The sequence below is a fragment of the Adelges cooleyi genome, unplaced genomic scaffold (genome assembly GCF_023614345.1).
Source record: "Adelges cooleyi isolate 19-005CV unplaced genomic scaffold, UGA_ACOO_1.1 ACOO_flye_CR_arks_rails_tigmint_CR_PRNA_574, whole genome shotgun sequence".
In the NCBI taxonomy this organism is placed as follows: domain Eukaryota; kingdom Metazoa; phylum Arthropoda; class Insecta; order Hemiptera; family Adelgidae; genus Adelges; species Adelges cooleyi.
This window is the reverse complement of record NW_026096268.1, coordinates 10,474,901-10,495,380: the sequence shown is the minus strand read 5'-3', so window position 1 is coordinate 10,495,380 and position 20,480 is coordinate 10,474,901. Positions and strand designations below refer to the sequence as shown.

General features: G+C 27.8%; 1 protein-coding gene across 33 annotated transcripts in view; it reads right to left on the bottom strand.

Annotated features, from left to right (window-relative positions):
* LOC126843359 (uncharacterized) overlaps nucleotides 1–20,480 on the bottom strand; it is a 99,957-nt gene that overhangs the window by 20,537 nt on the left and 58,940 nt on the right. For 7 of the 33 annotated variants that reach the window (XM_050580843.1, XM_050580842.1, XM_050580826.1 and 4 more), the window contains 13 exons: nucleotides 8,988–9,014; nucleotides 8,622–8,648; nucleotides 7,787–7,843; nucleotides 6,541–6,567; nucleotides 6,036–6,077; nucleotides 5,085–5,111; nucleotides 4,432–4,458; nucleotides 3,716–3,772; nucleotides 3,153–3,179; nucleotides 2,451–2,507; nucleotides 1,954–1,986; nucleotides 1,044–1,121; nucleotides 494–612 (listed from right to left, as the gene is read on the bottom strand). In XM_050580843.1, the coding sequence (XP_050436800.1) occupies nucleotides 1,051–1,121; nucleotides 1,954–1,986; nucleotides 2,451–2,507; nucleotides 3,153–3,179; nucleotides 3,716–3,772; nucleotides 4,432–4,458; nucleotides 5,085–5,111; nucleotides 6,036–6,077; nucleotides 6,541–6,567; nucleotides 7,787–7,843; nucleotides 8,622–8,648; nucleotides 8,988–9,014 (479 nt within the window). In that variant the 3' untranslated portion in view covers nucleotides 494–612; nucleotides 1,044–1,050. Of the gene's footprint in view, nucleotides 1–493; nucleotides 613–1,043; nucleotides 1,122–1,953; nucleotides 1,987–2,450; nucleotides 2,508–3,152; nucleotides 3,180–3,715; nucleotides 3,773–4,431; nucleotides 4,459–5,084; nucleotides 5,112–6,035; nucleotides 6,078–6,540; nucleotides 6,568–7,786; nucleotides 7,844–8,621; nucleotides 8,649–8,987; nucleotides 9,015–13,173; nucleotides 13,298–13,623; nucleotides 13,702–16,293; nucleotides 16,327–17,130; nucleotides 17,188–17,296; nucleotides 17,324–17,630; nucleotides 17,688–18,692; nucleotides 18,720–19,358; nucleotides 19,386–19,724; nucleotides 19,752–20,480 lie in introns of those variants that run through there. The other 26 variants (XM_050580846.1, XM_050580848.1, XM_050580853.1 and 23 more) reach the window with 12 other exon arrangements.

Genomic DNA, 20,480 nt, shown 5'->3' with positions numbered 1-20,480 from the left:
TTCTGTAAGCCGGTGACCTCCCCATTTCCACTATGCCCATACCCTAATTGTACCATAACCACCCTATGCTCCGTCCCCACTATGCCCTCACACCATTGTACTGGCTTTTTTAAAGACAAAATTCTTAATTTTTGGTATCAAACAAAATGTTCCGACACCATATTTTTTTTTAAGCACAATGTTTAACTAAAATTTATTTAATTAGATTGATTGAGACAGTTCAACTACTTGTTTGTGATTTTACTAATTTTGTGCACCAATTTCTGATTTATACCATTTATTTGCCGCCCAGCAGACACAACGAAAAGCCAGCCTTCACACTACATGACAATCACACTGTGATAGCATTATGATGTTGTATTATTGTCGAAACACACTTTTTAAAACGCACCTACAAAAATCGGGTCATTTATTCTTGATAACGAATAATTTTTCTATGAGTGAAATCATAATATATTGATAGGTATAATTAGTAAAAAACTAGACATTATAATTAGCCAGACATGAACATTTTATTATGCATCAGTGAAAAATACAACTTTAGTTTAATAAAAAACTATTTTACTGTATTTAAATACTACTAGATTATTCAACGACACTTTTGGATCCTTTCTGAAATTAAAAAACGTTATTATTATCATTCATAGCTCAAATAAAATCAATTTTTATAGTATCATCATTGTTAAAATATAAAAACGCTATTTTACAATTATATCTTTAAAATATCCCTTGAAAATACCCTTCCATCAATTTTCTTTGCTTATAAATATTTTATTGATAAGTTACTATGTTTAAGATTTTTTTACAGTTGTTTAGCTAAATAAGTATTTAACAGAATTTATTTAACAATTTTAAAAATTGCCTATATTTTTTTTTGGAAAAACATTGTTATACAGTGACATTTTAGTATTGTCTCTTCAAAAGTAAAATTGCATAATAACATTAATAGTATTTAGTATTACAAATATTTTATTATATATTAATGTAAGTATATTATTTTACCTATTGAATATTATATATAATTAATTGTTAGGTTAGGTTACCTCGTTGTTACAAACAAGAACCATCACCAGGAGTAGAACAGAAACCTCTTTTACATTCACGTACAACTTTGCTGAAACCTAAAAAAAAATTGAGAATTTTACAACACTTTTAAATGTATAGGTAAAATTCCATATAATTTACTTCTTAATATCTAAAGCCATTTTATACAATAATAACGATCAAAAATGTACTTTAATTTAAGTCATAAATATACAAAATATAAAATTATATTAAACATTTGAAATATTATAATTAGTATATACTTTTTTAGTTTATTATTTGTTTTTTTATTTAATTTGTATTAAATTGTACGAGAAAAATTGAAATTAATAGTTTATTTTATTAAAAAGCAAAAGCAATAAAATGAAGAGCACGCTGTTTTTTAAAAAAATTATTTTTGATCTGTTATTATTTAGCTAAATATTACATTTCATATAGCGTCCGGGAAGACGATGGTGGCAACAGAAAATAATAATAGTTTTTTGGTTTCTCACATCTGGTTCACCGTGAATGGAGATAAAAATGAAAAAAAAAACACCAAAACTTGAATTTTAGTAATTAAATCTTACTAGAATCACCCTCAAGACGTGTCCATAAAAATATTGTCATGATTTGGTAACTTTTTCTAAGATTTAACGTGATTGTGTTAAAATATACAAAATCAGCGGAAAATACAGTTTTAATTCACAGAATAAGAGTTCGAACTCCAGACAAAATTTTAACTAAAAAGGTCTAAAATTACGGCTAAAAAACCCCCCCAAAAAAAACAACTGAAATTGGTCATTTATTTAGTTGCTACTCGAAAGAATTAGTCCAGCATTAAAAAAGTTACAGTGTATACAGACATATAAGATGCCCACATCATTTTGAAACCAATCAACCATCAATATTTTATTTTATAATACTTACTTTTTTTTAAAGATTTTCCACATTGGGCACAATCTAAAAACAATTAAATATTAATAAATAAAAAAATTAGTCGAATAATATATACTTATATGTATATTAAATATTGACATTAATATAAAATTTTATAATATTTTGGTTCTGCTCTTAGTTAAGTACTTTATTAAGTTTTTAAGATTCCTTCTAATCCAAAAAAATACACATGTCTAATTACTAATTGTTAAACATAAAGTGACATAATAGTAAGTAGAAAAACAATAACAATAAAGATATCTTTTTTTACAAGATTTTATAGTTGTTAATAGGGTTTATATATTTCCAAATAATATTAGCAACTTTTGATAGGTTTGCTGGTGGTTTAAGCTTTAAAGTTTTAGAAAATATTTTGACGAAAACATGGGGGATTACAATAACTCTAAAGGAGAATAATAACAATAAGAACTGACATAAAGGTATGGAAATTATAACAATGTTTAAACTATTCTATCATCTAGACTAACCTTTTGCATTATTTTGCCGCGCACTACGCAAATCTTCTTCAACTAACTCACTGATTTCTACAAATAAAAATATTAATATTTGCTAAATTAAATTGGCATAATAGAATGTAGAAAAATAATAATTAAATAGTTTTAAATAAAAACCATTGGGTAAAGCTTTTACAAAAATAATTGTGTAAATCTACACAGACATTTTTTAGACTTATTTGGTTAGGTCAGGTCTTTGTGCTTCATACACACACTTATAGGATTAGTGGTTAGCAATGTTTTGATAAAAGTTAGAATAGGTATCATTTAAATTTTCCAAAACTTTTATCCATTTTTTTTTTTAATACCACTTTTAAACAATTTATTAACATTACTTACTACATTTTTAATTTTTAGTTTTTTGTTTAGCAATTTTTTTTTCATTTTAATAGAGCAATATTTAGTCTTTTGATGAACTCATTTGACTTGTTCTTAAGAAGTGTTAGAACCTCGTGATTTGAATTTGAAATTTTTAAATATTTTTTTTAATTAAAGAGGAAGTCACCTTTTTATCTCTTATCTTTACGTTCCTTCATGATAAAATTGGTTTAGCGGTTTAGATGATATCATGGGAATAAAAAGCCTTACTTTAAAAAACTATAAGTCTTCACTACGCATTGAAGCTAAGACTAAGTTATATGTTTAACGTGTCTTAAATATATAGTTGTTACTTACTTCGTGTTTTTGACGGATCTTGTATATCTATATATAAAAAACAATCTTGGGTATCAATATGAACTCATAGTATCATACGAAAATTTTAGAAAATAACTCTATAATACACTCAAGTTAACATTTAGCAAAACATTTTGTCATTTAATTAGATACCTTAGTGTTATGACATAGTAAATATTATAAAAGTTATATCTAATAAGTTTACATCTTTTCACACAAAATTAATAAAAAACGGAGCACTATTGACTCTGAAAATGGAATATTAAGTACATTGTTTACTGTTCAAAAGGTAATGAAATGTATGCGTTGCTATTTAAGTTTCAAAAGCAGTGCACGGAAAGTACGTGTTCTCTCGACCGCTGTTAAAATGGCACATTATTTATAAAGTTATTAAAGTTTAAAACTTAGGGCAGGAGGAAAGGCGGAGAGTAGTATTATTAATGACTGCACGCACTTTCCAACCACACAATCCCTCTCATTCTAATTACGAACTACTATAACTTAATTTAAAACTTAAATAGTTGTTTAAAATAGGTAATAACTACTCTATGATCTATACTGACTTAGTTCATTCATTCGCCGCGTATTTTCGAGTTCCTCAACATTCATTTCGAAAAAGTCTACAAATCAAATAAATGTTTGCTAAATTTAAATTGTCATAATAGTATTTAGATAATTAATAATTATATAGGAAGGATAAAACATGAATCAAGTATTATATGTTTCAAAGTACGTTAGTTTCCATTAAAAAATATATAAATTATTCTTTAAAATGTTGTAGACTTATCGATGCTATTATCAATATGTGACGATATTTTGATAAAAAGATAAAATAGGTATCTTTCCCATTTTCCAAAACCTTTATCTAACAAAAAAAAATTTAATCGATATTTATTAATACCACTTTTAAGCATTTTACTATCAATGCCTTTAGCCTTTTTAATTTTTGTTTTAAAAAAAAAATATATACTTCTAATGGACTACTTTGACTATTTTTTACAAGTGTTAGAGCCCCGTGATTTGAATATGAAAAGTTTGAATATTTTTCCGACATTAATAGGAAAGGGGTGACCTTTTTAAACGTTTTTCCAATAAAGTGCATTTTAGGTACGATTTCTGATCTATTGTTTCCTACATGAAAAAATCGGCCCAGTGGCTTAGAAGATATTATTATGGGCATAAAAAGAAATTTTTTTAAAAACCAGAAATCCTCACTCCGCATCGAAGCTAAGACTAAGTAAAATGTATAACGTGCCTTTAACTGTTAGTAGTTACTTACCTTGTGAGCTTGACGCACTATGTGGGTCTAAATATAAGTAAAACAATAATTAGGTATTAATATAAATTCATAGTGCCATACAAAATTGTGAGGAAATTGAGAAAAGAACTCTATAATCCCTTTAAGTTTACATGATGAGTAGCACAATCGGTATTGCGCACCGATATATTTTTTAAAATAAATTTAAATAATTATTATGGCCGCAAGTTTAACCGTGGTCAACAGCAAATTTAACGTTTGCCGTTTGTAGAGGGCGACTTATGTTACAAAGCACATGCGTGCCTTAACTCATAAACCATTACAAAATTTGAAAGGAAATAACTTAAAAAAGGTTTGATCGGCTGACTCAAAACCAGCACCGGTCCGAACGCAAAAAAAATATATATTTCTAATGGACTACATTGACTATTTTTTTACAAGTGTTAGAGCCCCGTGATTTGAATATAAAAAGTTGAATGATTTCCCGACATTGCTTTTTAGGTACAATTTCTGATCTATTGTTTTCCTACATGAAAAAATCGGTTCAGTGGCTTAGAAGATATTATTATGGGCATAAAAAGCCATTTATTTAAAAACCATAAATCCTCATTCCACATCGAAGCTAAGACTAAGTAAAATGTATAACGTGCCTTTAATTGATAGTAGTTACTTACCTCGTGAGCTTGACGCACTACGTATGTCTAAATATAAGTAACACAATTAGGTATTAATATAAATTCATAGTGGCATAGGAAATTGTGTGTGAATTGAGAAAAGAACTCTACAATCCATTCAAGTTTACCCGGTGAGTGGCACAATCGATGTTGCGCACCGATATGTTATTTTAAATAAATTTAAATATTAATTATAGCCGCAAGTTTAACCGTGGCCAACAACAAATTGAACGTTTACCGTTTGTAGAGGATGACTTATGATATGTTACAAAGCACACGTATGCTTTATCTCATAAACGACTATACAATTTGAAAGGTTATAACTTAAAAACTTAAAAAAGTTTTGATCGGCTAACTCAAAACCGGCACCGGTCCGAACGCAAACTTTTTACATCTCACACAAAATTAAAAAAAAACGGAGCACTACTGACTCAGAAAATCGAATATTAATCAGTAAGTAAGTAGTGCTATCTCGACCGCAGATAAAATGGCACATTATTTTTAAAGTTATTGAAATTTCAAGTTTAGGGCAGGAGGAAAGGTGGAGAGTAGTATTGTTATTATCTGCGTGCACAAATGTCCAATCACACATCCTAACTATTAAACTCCTATAACTTAAAACTTTTTTTTTTTACATCAGAAATATACAATCTGTACAATGAGCACAAAAAGCATATATGATAAAAGTAGAGATAAATTACATGAATACATTTTGATGGAAGAAACCACTCATTAGTGACACTTCCAATATAACTTAAACTAAAACTAAAATAGTTGTTTAAAACTGGTTATCCACCAATCAAAATATTTAGTACATTGTTCACAGTTGAAAAGTTAATTAAATGTATAAGTTGCTTATTAAGTTTCAAAAGCTGCATTTTTTTAAAATATACAATTATTAAAATCTACAATAGATAACTAGGTAATACCCGCTCTATCGTCTATACTAACCTCGTACACTCGATCGCCGCGAATCCTCTAAATCGAACATTTCTACAAATCAAATAAATGTTTGCTAAATTTATATTGTCATAATAGTATTTAGTAAAAAAATAATTATATAAGTTGAAAAAAACATGAACCATGTATTATTCATTTAAAAGTACGTTAGTGCAGGGCTTCCATGAAAAAAAATGTTTAAATCATCATAGACATTTTGTACACTTATCTATTTTTGGTCTATGTGGGACAATATTTTGATAAAAATATAAAATTAGTGTCTTTTCCGTTTTCCAAAACTTTTATCTATTAGAAAAATGTTAATAGATATTTTTAATACAGCTTTTAAGCATTTTATTAATAATGCCTACAACATTTAAAATTTTTTGTTTATTAATAATATAAAAGTAATGTGCATAAAAAACAATTATTTTAAAAACTATAAAACCTCACTCCGCATCGAAGCTAAGACTAAGTAATATGTATAACGTGCCTTTAATTGATAGTTGTTACTTACCTTTTAAAGTTAACAAATTTTGTGGGTCTGAATATAAATAACAAAATTGGGTATTAATATAAATTCATAGGCACATACAAAATTATGTATATTTAAGAAAATAACTATTATACATTCAAGTTAATTTCTATCTATACATTTGTCATTTATATAGATACCTTAAAGTTATGACATTAAAAATATATAATATTTATAACTTAAAAATGTTGAAACAATAATTAACATTTTATATACTAGGAAGTATGTCGCAATATAAATATGCCGTTTATGTTTATAATAAAAAGACTTGGTTAGTAAACAAGAAACCTTGTGTCAACCATGTTGTTTTGGCTTAAATAGCATTTGTTTTAAAGGGATCCTAACTCATTCAATCTATAACGTTTTTATGTATAACGTGAGTGTATTATTGTTACACTGTTTAATATATGCTATGTAATTTTGTAATTTATTATTGTAATATGTATTTGACAATAGTAGTGTGTTTAATTATTTAAATTATTCGTGTTTTGTTATTTATTTAAATACTATTTCCACTCGCTTTCACTCTTATATTATATTATTGTATGATATTTCATCAAAACATGTATTTTGTTTTATGTAGATTATTAGAACCTCTAATATGTTTGCTGGTTTTTTTAACTAAATAAATTAAGCGAATTGAGTTAATGTTTGCTAACATTAAAAAATCAAAATAGTATTTAGAAAGTAACAGTTAAGTAAGTTTTAATATAATTCGGTGATAGCGATTTAAGGTTTCTGGGGAGAGGGGGAGGGGTGGTAAACTTAGAATTTTCTAAATCAAAGTACTTTAGTGCAGTGTTGGCATAAATACATCTTCATAATAAACATATATAACATAAAATAGTTTGGTAATTTAATAGTTACATTAGTGTAATGTCGTAAGACAAAAGAGATAGTACAAACTTAAACCTGAGAAAATGGACAGCGGCAACCGAATACTGTTGACTGATGACAAGTAGTGCACTTAAGTCTAGTGTTTTTATATTTTTTTTTTATTTAACTTTTGCAGTGAATCATTAATCGCACTTCCACTGCCATAACTTAAAATAGTTGTTTAAAACTGGTTATCCACCAATCAACATATTTAGTACATTGTTCACAGTTCAAAAGTTAATTAAATGTATGCGTTGCTATTTGAGTTTCAAAAGCTGATACCAAACAAATTAAGTAGGGAGGCGAGTATAAGCAAAAGGAGAATACAAAATACTTTATGGTCCATACTAACCTAGTTCTTTCATTCGCCGCGGATTATCGAATTTCTCACCTTTTAATTCGAAAAAGTCTACAAATCAAACAAATGTTCGCTAAATTTAAATTGTCATAATAGTATTTAGAAAATTATTAATTATATAGGATGCATAAAACATGAATCATGTATTATACGTTTCAAAGTACGTTAGGGTTTCCATAAAAAAAAATATAAATCATCATTGAAAATTGATAGTCAAACTCCTTAACTTTCGAACTACCATAACTTAAAATAAAACTTAAATAGTTGTTTAAAACTGGTTATCCACCAATCAAAATATTTAGTACATTGTTCACAGTTAAAAGGTTAAATAAATGTATGCGTTGCTATTTGAGTTCCAAAAGCTGATACCAAAAAAATCAAGTAGGGAGGCGAGTATAAACAAAAGGAAATTACAAAAAATTGAGATCACATTGTATAAACACATTTTAAAAGAAGAATTCAATTTCTTATTTAAACCCCATGAGATATTGATTGGATTACAATAAAATTATCATCCTGTTAACTAATGACGTGGTTCGAGGAAAATCACGGGGGAAAAAAGGCTAGTGAGATGTGACTGAATGTTTTATAAAATAATAACAATTAAAAAAAATATATACTGGTTAAAGTCTACAATAGATAGTAGTAGTAAAAACTACTCTATTATCTATACTAATCTCGAACATTCGTTCGCCGCGCATCATCGAATTCTTTATCACCTAATTCGACAATTTCTGTGGAAAACCATTATTTTAAAAACCATAATTCTCATCGAAGATAAGGCTAAGTAAAACGTGTAACGTGCCTTTGAATGATAGTTGTTACTTACCTCGTGAGCTTGACGCACGTTGTGGGTCTACATATAAAAAAAAAAATAGGTAGCAATATAAATTTATAGCGGCATAGAAAATTGTGTGTGAATTGAAAAAAGACTTTATAATACATTTAAGTTAACTTTTATCAATACATTTTGTCATTTATATACATAAAGTTAGCTACATTAAAAAAATATAAAAATAATAACTAAATTATTTATAAAGATTTAGGTAGATTATTAGCTCCTCTGATGGGTTTGCTGGTAGTTTGAACTTAAAAGCGTTACAAAAAGTTTGAACAAACCAATAAAAATAATTACACATTAGGAACTTTCCAATTAAAGCAACGGTATGAAAGTAAAATGTGATGAAAAACATACCTATAACTTCCCCACAAGTGTCACAAACTAAAAACAATTATATACTATGTTAGGTGTATTAATATAATTTTTAGATTATATAATATTAATTAGTTTATGTTTGATAGAAGTATATTACTGATATATTTACATTTACCTTAAATGACATAAAAGATATAAAAAAGTTACTATAGTAAACTAACTATAGTCTATGTACGGACCTTTTACGCCACTTGGCAGCTCCGAATCCTCATTATCTGAACCTAATTCAATAAATTATACAAAATAAATTAATTTTTGCTAACTTTAAATTGTCATTATAATATTTTGAAAAAAAACAACGTTACTTGTAATTTTAATAACAATTTTGTGTTATTCGTTTTAAAGTACTTTAGTGCAGTGTTTGCATAAATCAATTTTCATAATAAACATAATATGTAACAAAACTTTTTGCTGGTTTTAATATTACAATAGGGTAATGTCGTAAGACAAAAAAGATGGTATGAATTTAAACCTGGGAAAACGGACAGCGACACCGAATACTCTTGTCTAGTGTCTTTATATTAATTTAACTTTTACAATAAAATATTATTTCCATTTTTTTTTTTTTACTAATTTAATTGTTTAGTCGTCGGCCTTAAGTCACCGGAAGCACTACCCCTATTTATTTTTAAAAATATATCATATATTGATGACGTGGTAACCATTTAAGGCCCCTGGATACCGACCATTTTTAAGGAGTTTCGTATAGGCAATATTTAAGAAAAAAGTGGTTTTAATACATTGCAACCATGCCAGTTAATTTACCGGTTCATTTTTAAAAGCATCATGTTATTATTTTTAATTTAAATCATTTTGTCTATGAATAAAAGCCATTTTAGTTAATATAATAGTACATTTGTTGTCCATCGCACAGGCTGAACCAGTGATCCGATAGGTAATTTGAAAACAGATTTAAATTTGTCATGAAGTTTACTTGAGATCGGTCAGCGTACTTTTTTGATATCTTATTCCTACTACGCATAAAACACGTTTGAACATTTTATAAAAATTCAAATTCAAATTTGGAAAGGGTTAAAATTAAAAATTGAAAAAAATGCTCTGACTGATCTCAAGTAAACTCCAGAGGCCTTAACAGTAAAAAAAAAATGTTTTAAACATTTGAATCGTTCATTTAAAAAACAACATAAGTCACCGATTTTTTAAAAATGACGGTTTGTTGATTATATACTTAGTGCCGTGTTTTGTGTGAAAGTTAAATTTGTCAAACTCATGTTTAATACAAATATTGATTACAAGAAATTAGAATCACTAGTTATGAAGTTTTGAAGTTTTTTGTGGCTAGTGTAAGACTTCAATGTCGTTTTTGAAATGATCGATTCATTTTAATAGTAATTTCAGTACAGCTTATTTTACCTTGAAAGATAATAAGTAATTTTCATAATAATTGCTTTAGCTTTGGTAACTACACCGTTAGTTCTTACTAACCTAACCATACTTCTACTCCCATTCTTAACGATAGTATTAACAATAATTTAGTACAAATATCCTAAATAAAGAAATGTATATGGAAATTATAATAATATACAGGTTGGCACAGGAGGATTTGACTAATTAAATAACTTTTGTTCTAGTGAATATTTTTAAGATTTTTCTTTTAAAAATAATTTATACTCATTTGTGCTATAAGCACTACGGTTTTTAATGCACTTAACTATTTTACTTTTAAAAAATTTTTTTTTATTTTTCGTTACATTTAAAAAAAAAAATGTTGTTAAGAATAAATTGCTGAACATTTTGACTGGTCGACAACCAGATTTGGATAATTACTTTTTAAGTTACTAAATGTTAAAGAAATAGGATGGGAAGTGGAGTGCGGTAGAGTAAGCGCGTAGAGCTATTTTTATCTGCGCGCATTTCTCTACCGCACTCCACCTCCCATCCTACCCTTTAACCTTTAGTAACTTTTAAAGTAATTGTTCAAATCTGGTTATCGAGCATTTAAAATTTTCAGCAAATTATTCTTAACAAAATGGCTATCTTGAATTTTTAAATAAAAAGGTAATAAAAAAAATAAAAAAATAATTAAGTGCAATAAAATACATAGTGCTTATAGCGCAAATGAGTATAAATTATTTTTAAAAATATTCACTAGAACAAAAGTTATTTCATTTGTCAAATCTTTGTGGGCCCTCCTGTATAATATATCGTGTGTTAATAATGTTACTAGTTATTACTTACCTGGATATGGCAGACCTCGTGTGACTAAATTAACATAACAGAATTAAGTATTAATATAAAGTCATACTTACAAGCATAAGTTTGTAAGGAAAGTATGTATAGATCATTTACTAATCAATGTAATTAACATCAATTAATACTTTGTGCAAATACTGTTAATTTTGTATAATCATTTAAAAAATGAAGTAGTATAAATAGTATAAAAACACAAATTACCCAACGAGACTTCCAAGATAATAAAAGCTATAAAAATAATAGCGATTTTCTGCATAATGTAGCAATGAAATTTTTTAATCTAAAAAGCACTGTCCGACAAGGAATCTAAAGTTTTAGACAAGCAAAATTGAAATGAAGAATTTACAAAATTTGGATTTAATGTGAGTGTTGTTCAGTTTATACTAGTTAAAACACTTGTGCAAACTGACGAGTGGTCGTGAACTTTATTGTAGCCACACGGTTGACTATGAACTCTAAGATTTACTGTATTCCTATACGATTTTACAGTGGTATAACGAAATTTTGTAAGTCAGTAACCATTACAATATACTGTTCTGTTAAAAAAAAATAGTTAAAAATAGTTCACACAGTTAAGTATACATTCGATCTGGGTCAAAGTACCGAGAACGTAGATTCACGCATCTGTATGTACCACTCATTGAGTCATACATTCTGTCTAGACTTGCAAAGCGGTTCTTTTGTAGCAAGCCACATTTTTGTCTACAAACTGTATTCAAACGAAACGGTGATAATAAAATTGGGCAAAAGTAATAATCTAGTTTGCAAAGTTGTATAACTAGTAAAAAACAAGGCTTTTTCAACTGGTATAAGTTTATCGGTTGCAAAATTTCACACACACACACATAAGTCTAAAGAACAGATAATAATTATTTAAATTTTTTAAATATTTGTAATTTGTCACGTTTTTAAAACAGACTAAAAAATATTAATTCATTTAATATATGAAAATACTTGTAAGATACTCTTTATGTAAATGTACATATTTTATGACTAATTTTGAAGTACACTTACAGTGTACAGACCTCGGGATTAGTGGTAAACAATTTTATACATGCCTTAAAGTACTGGCTTTTATCAAACATAATCCTTTCAACTTTGACAAGTTAAATTAATTTAATTTGATTGGTTTTAGATAGTTCGTCTACTAGTTTACTATGCAATCAGCGTTTATTATAAAGTGATTTTATCCGATTAAGTCAGTATAGTGGGGTCGAGGCATAATGGTATCAAAGCATAGTGGGACGGACAAATCATAGGTCTACAAAAATTATTATAAAAAAAAGTAATAAAATCACTTTTAAAATAAACGTTAAAGTGCTAATTTTTAAAAAATACACCTCACTTTAATACTTTTTCACTGTCCATATTATGCTTGTTTAGACTTACTGGTTTGAAAATACTAAATAATGATTCGCATCGAAGCGTTTATTTTAAAGTAATTTGATCACATTTAGCTGTAAAAATTCCTATAAACCTGTGACCTCCCCATTCCCACTATGCCCCTACCCTACTGTACCGTAACCACCCTATGCTTTGTCACCACTAAGCCCTCACCCCACTGTACTGGCTTTTTTAAAGATATTATTCTTTATTTTTGGTATCAAACAAAGTATTCCTACACAATTATTTTTTAAGCACAATGTTTAACTTAAATTTATTTAATTAGATTAATTGAGACAGTTAATCTACTTGTTTGTGATTTTACTAATTTTGTGCACCAATTTCTGATTTATAGCATTTATTTGTCGCCCAGCATACACAGCGAAAAGCCAGCCTCCACACTACATGACAATCACATTGTGATAGGATCATGATGTTGTATTAATGTCAAAACACACTATTTAAAACGCACTTACAAAAATCGGACCATTTATTCTTGATAACGAATAATTTTTCTATCAATAATCATCTATTGATAGGTATAATAAGTAAAAAACAAGACATTAGGTATAATTAGCTAGACATGAAGATTTTATTATGAATCAGTGAAAAATATAATTTTAGTTTCGTAAAAAACCATTATACTACATTTAAAATATTCTGGATTATTCAACGAAACTTTTGGATCCTTTCTGTAATTAATAAATAAATTTCATTTTACAATTATACCTTTAAAATATCCCTTAAAACTACACTTGCATCAATGGTTTTTGCTAATCCATATAAATTGAAAAGTTATTGATAAGTTACTATGCTTAAGATTTGAATACAAATGTTTAGCTAAATATGTATTAAACAGAGTTTATTTAACAATATAAAAAATGCCTGTATTTTTTTTGAAAAAACGTGGTTATGCAGTGATATTTTAGTATTGTCTCTTTAATTTAATATATATTAATGTAAATATATTATTTTACCTATTAAATATTATATATAATTAATTGTTATGTTAGGTTACCTCGTTGTTACAAAGAAGAACCATCAGCAGGAGTAGAACAGAAACTTTTTTTACATCCACGTACAACTTTGCGGAAACCTAATAAAGCATTGAAAATTTTACAACACTTTTAAATGTATAGGTAAAATTCCATATAATTTACTACTTAATATTTAAAGCCTATTTCTACAAAAATAATGACTAAAAATGTACTTTAATTTAAGTCATAAATATTTAAAATATAAAATTATATTAAACATTTGAAATATTATAAATAGCATGTACTTTTTTATTATTATATTTTTTGTTTTTTTTATAATTGATGTACTATTTTATACAAGAAAAATTGAAATCAATAGTTCATTTTATTAAAAAGCAAAAGCAATAAAATGAAGAGCACACGGTTTTTTTTTAAAAAATTATTTTTGATCTGTTATTTTTCAGCTAAATATTAAATTTCATATAGCGTCCGGAAAGACGAATCTGCCAACAGAAAATAATAATAGTTTTTTCATTCCTCCCATCTGGTTTACCGTGAATGGAGTTAAAAACAAATAAAACCCAAAACTAAATTTAATTACTAAAGGTTCAACCTTTAGTAATTAAATCTTACTAGAATCACTCCAAAGACATGTCCATAAAAATATTGTTACGATTTGGTAATTTTTTCTAAGATTTTTTATTTATTTATTTATTTATTACTAAATTGACGCCCCAAAGGGCAAGAGTACAGTTAAAAGTAAATTTTACAAGTTATAACACAAAAACCAAAAACATTAACAAAAAATTGAGGATAGAACAAGTATTAAATACATATCAATCAGTATAAATGATTTAACTATTTAAAACCGATCTCTTTATTATGGCTACAGAGTTAAAAGAGAAGTCTACTTTAACACTAATTTCGTTGCATTCCGTTAGCATTTGGTGGACCGGAGCAAAAAGATTTTAGTTCTGTCGAACAGTGGAAATATAGAATAATGATTGAGAGCGTAGGGGAACTGAAGGAACATTAAAAGGGATAATATCAAGTATTTATGGGCAATCAATTTTATAACCCATGTATCCAGCAAACGTCAAAGATTCGCCGTCGCTGAGCCAGACTAGCAATTCCGAAATCTGAAGCAACTGCACTCAAATCATCATCTTTAACGTATTTCCCCACTTTCACGACCAGCATACGTAGAACCCGTTTTTTTAATTTATCAAGTTTATTACTAAAGTTAGCTTGATATGGGGATCAAATAATTAGTCCATACTCAATTATGGAACGCACCAGAGCGCAATACAAAACTTTTAAACAAATAGGATTAGAAAACTTCTTTAAGGAAACCTAACATTCGTAGAGCTTTATTATAAATAGTTGAAATGTGCTCAGTAAAGGACAAAACTGAGGAAAGGATTACACCTAGATCTTTAATATGCGAAACATTTATGAGATTAATACCATCTAAATTATATGTATATAGTTCGAATGAGCGTTTACGACAAAAAGTAATCTGAAAACATTTAGATATATTCAAGCATAAACCATTTACAACACACCAGTTATGAAATCTGCATAAATCCTCTTGCAAATTATATGGCTATCGGCTACTGAACGAATACTAGTATAAATTTTCACATCATCGGCAAAAAACAAACATCTAGAGTGATGGAAGACATCAGCGAGATCATTCATGAAAATTAAGAAGAGCAATGGAGATAAATGCCCACCCTGAGGTACTCCAGAGGTGACATGGATAACGGAAGAAATAACATTTTTTATCCTAACTTGCTGTAGCCTGCCTGAAAGGTATGAAGCCAGCCATTTAAGTAATTGGTCCTTCACTCCAATATTTTTTAATTTATCAACTAAGACTGCATGACTTACTGTATCAAACGCTTTTTTCATATCGGTGTAAATTGCATCAACCCTACCACCGGTCGCAACAGTAGAAGCAATATCTTAATAAAATACCAGTAGATTGGTAATAGTTGATTTAAAGCCACGAAAGCCATGTTGGCAGTTATTTAAGACATTTTTAAAAGTCGATGATAGCTTAGGTTCTAAAAGTTTCACAAATAGTTTAGGTAAAGCACTCAGTTTAGATATTGGCCGATAATTACAAACATCAGATTTGGCACCAGACTTAAAAATAGGAGTAATGTAAACAGGAAAAACATCCGAAGACAGGGACAAACAAAACAAGAAGTGAATTGGACGGGTAAACGAATTGCGGTAGGAACTAAAAACAATACCAGGGACAAGGTCAGGTCCGTAAGTAGTATCTGTGATTAGTTGAAGTGCTTCAAATACATCGAAAACCGATAGCGTACACGAGGCTATAGAAAACGAAGTAGATGATATAGTTTTTGTGTACGCTGCTCTGGCAGTCTGGGTCCAACAGAATAATTAGAAGCAAAAAATTCACAAAACATTTCATTTTAACGGGTTTATGTTAAAATACAAAAAAAATCTGCGGAAAATACAGTTTTAACTCACAGTAAAAGACTTCTAACAAAAATTACTACTAAAAAACCCCCCAAAAAAAACACTGAAATTTGTAATTTATTTAGTGGCTACTCAAAAGAATTAGTCCAGCATTAAAAAATATACAGTGTATACAGACATGGAAAAACCCCACATAATTTTAAAACCAATATCAATATTTTATTTTATATTACAATTTTTTTTTTAATTAAACTTACCTTTTTTTAAAGCTTTTCCACATTTGTCACATTCTAAAAACAAATATATACTAAATAAGGTATGTTAAAATATATAGAAATGTATTTGTGAAATTGTTTACAAGAAGCTCATAAAGCCAGAAACTTTTAATTTGATAATGACACAGAGTTGAGTTATTAACTCTTTGATGACACTTTGATTTTCATTCAAGGTTAATTTAATTTTAGTTTTTAGTGAATGTAAAATAACAGACTTAACAATTAAGAGGACGTCACACACCCGTTATTTTCTTCAAAAAACCCGCCTTACGCGGATTAATTTTACAAAGGATATCAAAACTAAGAAACCACATTTTTACATAATATAAACTACAACGATGTCTGTGTTCTACCATCGCCCTTTTTTAAATATTTTAACCAGTTAACGGACCATTAAACAATTAAGAAAGGACTTTTTTGACTATTTTAAAAGTGATATAGCGTTGGTTGTATTAGGTATATCGAAAAAATACGGATGACGGAACACAGATAATTTTGTCATAAAATTTATGAGTATGAATTTCTTTCCTTAACTATGTATAAAGCCTGAGAAAAATTACTCCGCGCAAAGCAGTTTTGATGGCAAAAAAATAGTATTTTATCCTTTAGAAATGACTATGACAGTCTGACAAAAAAAATGGCAATTAACAAAGTATTCTCATTACTGCATTAATAAGTAGGTATACATTATAGTTCAAACTCCAAATTAAGATTTTTCGAAAAATTGCCTATACTTTACTCCTTAGAAATGGCCGGTGTGGCGTCCTCTTTAAGTCTACAATACATAACTACTAACTACTCTATCATCTAGATACTGACTTTGTACATTATTTTGCCGCGCGTTATCCATTTCTTCTTTAATTAATACACCGATTACTACAAATAAAAATATTAATGTTTTATTTTCAACCCAGTCTATTTTTTTGGCATTCGAATAACGAGAACCTTTTTATATATATATATATATTCTACAGTCTATACTGACCTTTTGGTGTAGTCGAACTGTCTCCTTCTAAACCAAAAGTATACACATATATAATTACTAATTGTTGAACATAATGGTATGTTGAAAAATAATAAAAATAAAGATATCATTTTTTACACGATTTTAAAGTTGTTAAGAGGGTTTATCTTTTTCTAAATAATATAAGCAACTTTTGATTGGTTTGCCGGTGATTTGAACTTATAAGTTTAAGAAAATATTTGACCGAAAACACGAGGGAGTATACGAACTCTAAAGGAGAATAATAACAATAAGAACTGACACAAAGGTATGGAAAATATTACAATGTTTAAACTATTCTATCATCTAGACTGACCTTGTACATTCTTTTGCCGCGGATTAACCAACTCTTCCATAACTAATTCACTGATTTCTAAAAATAAAAATAATTATATTTGCTAAATTTAAATTGGCATAATAGTATGTAGAAAAATAATAATTAAACAGTCTTAAATAAAAACCAGTTTAGTAAAGATTTTACATATATAACTGTATAAATCTACATAGACATTTATTAGACTTATCTGGCGTAGGTCTTTGTGCTTCATACACACACTATGATCATAACTTCAAAAAAATGTTACACTTACAGTGTACAGCCCTTAGTGGTAAGCAATATTTTGATAAAAAATACAATAGGTATCATTTCCATTTTCCAAAACTTTTATCCATTTTTTTAATACCATTTTTAAACAATTTATTAACATTACTTACTAAATTTTTAAATTTTTAGTTTTTTGTCTAAAATTTTTTTTCATTTTAATAGAGCAATATTTAGTCTTCTAATGGAATAATTTGACTTGTTACATGATTTTCTTTAGCTCGCTACGTACGTACGTTTAAATTTTCAACTAAGTCCCTAATAAATGTATCAGATAATGTTATATATTGTAAGTTCTTTTGTAATTTAAATTTAGTTTAATGTATTTTGTATTTTTTCACGCTATTCTTTTTAGTCAAAAACTAAAGATGTTTAACAATATTTAAAATTGTAGTTAATTTTCGGTTGTTTTCAAAGTAATTGACATTTTAAATAAAACATGCTACAATTGACAGGCAAATTGTTCCTGTAATAAAATTATTTTTTACTTTTTAGTTCACTTTTTACTGTTTTAGAAAAGCATGTTTTAAAAAAAAAACTTTAATTTATTTTTTAAGAACCTCGTGATTTAAATTTGAAATTTTTTTGATTTTGAAGAGAAAGTGACCTTTGTATCTCTTATTTATACGTTCCACCATGATAAAATCGGTTTAGCGGTATAGAAGATATCATAGGCATAAAAAGCCATTTTTGTAAAAACCATAAATCCTCCCTTCGCAATGAAGCTAAGACTAAGTTATATGTTTAACGTGTCTTAAATACATAGTTGTTACTTACTTCGTGAGCTTGACTCACTATGTGGCTCTAAATATAAGTAACAAAATTAGATATTAGTATAAATTCATAGTCGCATACAAAACTGTGTGGGAATTGAGCAAATAACTCTATAATCCATTCAGGTTTACTCGGCGAGTGGCACAATCGGTATTGCGCACCGATATGTTATTTTAAATAAATTGAAATAATAGTTATGGCCGCAAGTATAACCGAAACCAACAGCAAATTGAACGTTTGCCGTTTGTAGAGCACGACTTATGTTATGTTACAAAGCACACGTATGCTTTATCTCATAAACGTCTATACAGCTTGAAGGGTAATAACTTAAAAACTTAAATAAACTTAAAAATGTTTTGATCGGCTAACTCAAAACCGGCACCGGTCCGAACGCGAACTTTTTAAATCTCACACAAAATTTTTAAAAAAACGGAGCACTATTGACTCAGAAAATATACACTTACTAAAATCTACAATAGATAGTAGTAGTAAAAACTACTCTATTATCTATACTAATCTCGAACATTCGTTCGCCGCGCATCATCGAATTCTTTATCACCTAATTCGACAATTTCTGTGGAAAACCATTATTTTAAAAACCATAATTCTCATCGAAGATAAGGCTAAGTAAAACGTGTAACGTGCCTTTGAATGATAGTTGTTACTTACCTCGTGAGCTTGACGCACGTTGTGGGTCTACATATAAAAAAAAAAATAGGTAGCAATATAAATTTATAGCGGCATAGAAAATTGTGTGTGAATTGAAAAAAGACTTTATAATACATTTAAGTTAACTTTTATCAATACATTTTGTCATTTATATACATAAAGTTAGCTACATTAAAAAAATATAAAAATAATAACTAAATTATTTATAAAGATTTAGGTAGATTATTAGCTCCTCTGATGGGTTTGCTGGTAGTTTGAACTTAAAAGCGTTACAAAAAGTTTGAACAAACCAATAAAAATAATTACACATTAGGAACTTTCCAATTAAAGCAACGGTATGAAAGTAAAATGTGATGAAAAACATACCTATAACTTCCCCACAAGTGTCACAAACTAAAAACAATTATATACTATGTTAGGTGTATTAATATAATTTTTAGATTATATAATATTAATTAGTTTATGTTTGATAGAAGTATATTACTGATATATTTACATTTACCTTAAATGACATAAAAGATATAAAAAAGTTACTATAGTAAACTAACTATAGTCTATGTACGGACCTTTTACGCCACTTGGCAGCTCCGAATCCTCATTATCTGAACCTAATTCAATAAATTATACAAAATAAATTAATTTTTACTAACTTTAAATTGTCATTATAATATTTTGAAAAAAAACAACGTTACTTGTAATTTTAATAACAATTTTGTGTTATTCGTTTTAAAGTACTTTAGTGCAGTGTTTGCATAAATCAATTTTCATAATAAACATAATATGTAACAAAACTTTTTGCTGGTTTTAATATTACAATAGGGTAATGTCGTAAGACAAAAAAGATGGTATGAATTTAAACCTGGGAAAACGGACAGCGACACCGAATACTCTTGTCTAGTGTCTTTATATTAATTTAACTTTTACAATAAAATATTATTTCCATTTTTTTTTTTTACTAATTTAATTGTTTAGTCGTCGGCCTTAAGTCACCGGAAGCACTACCCCTATTTATTTTTAAAAATATATCATGTATTGATGACGTGGTAACCATTTAAGGCCCCTGGATACCGACCATTTTTAAGGAGTTTCGTATAGGCAATATTTAAGAAAAAAGTGGTTTTA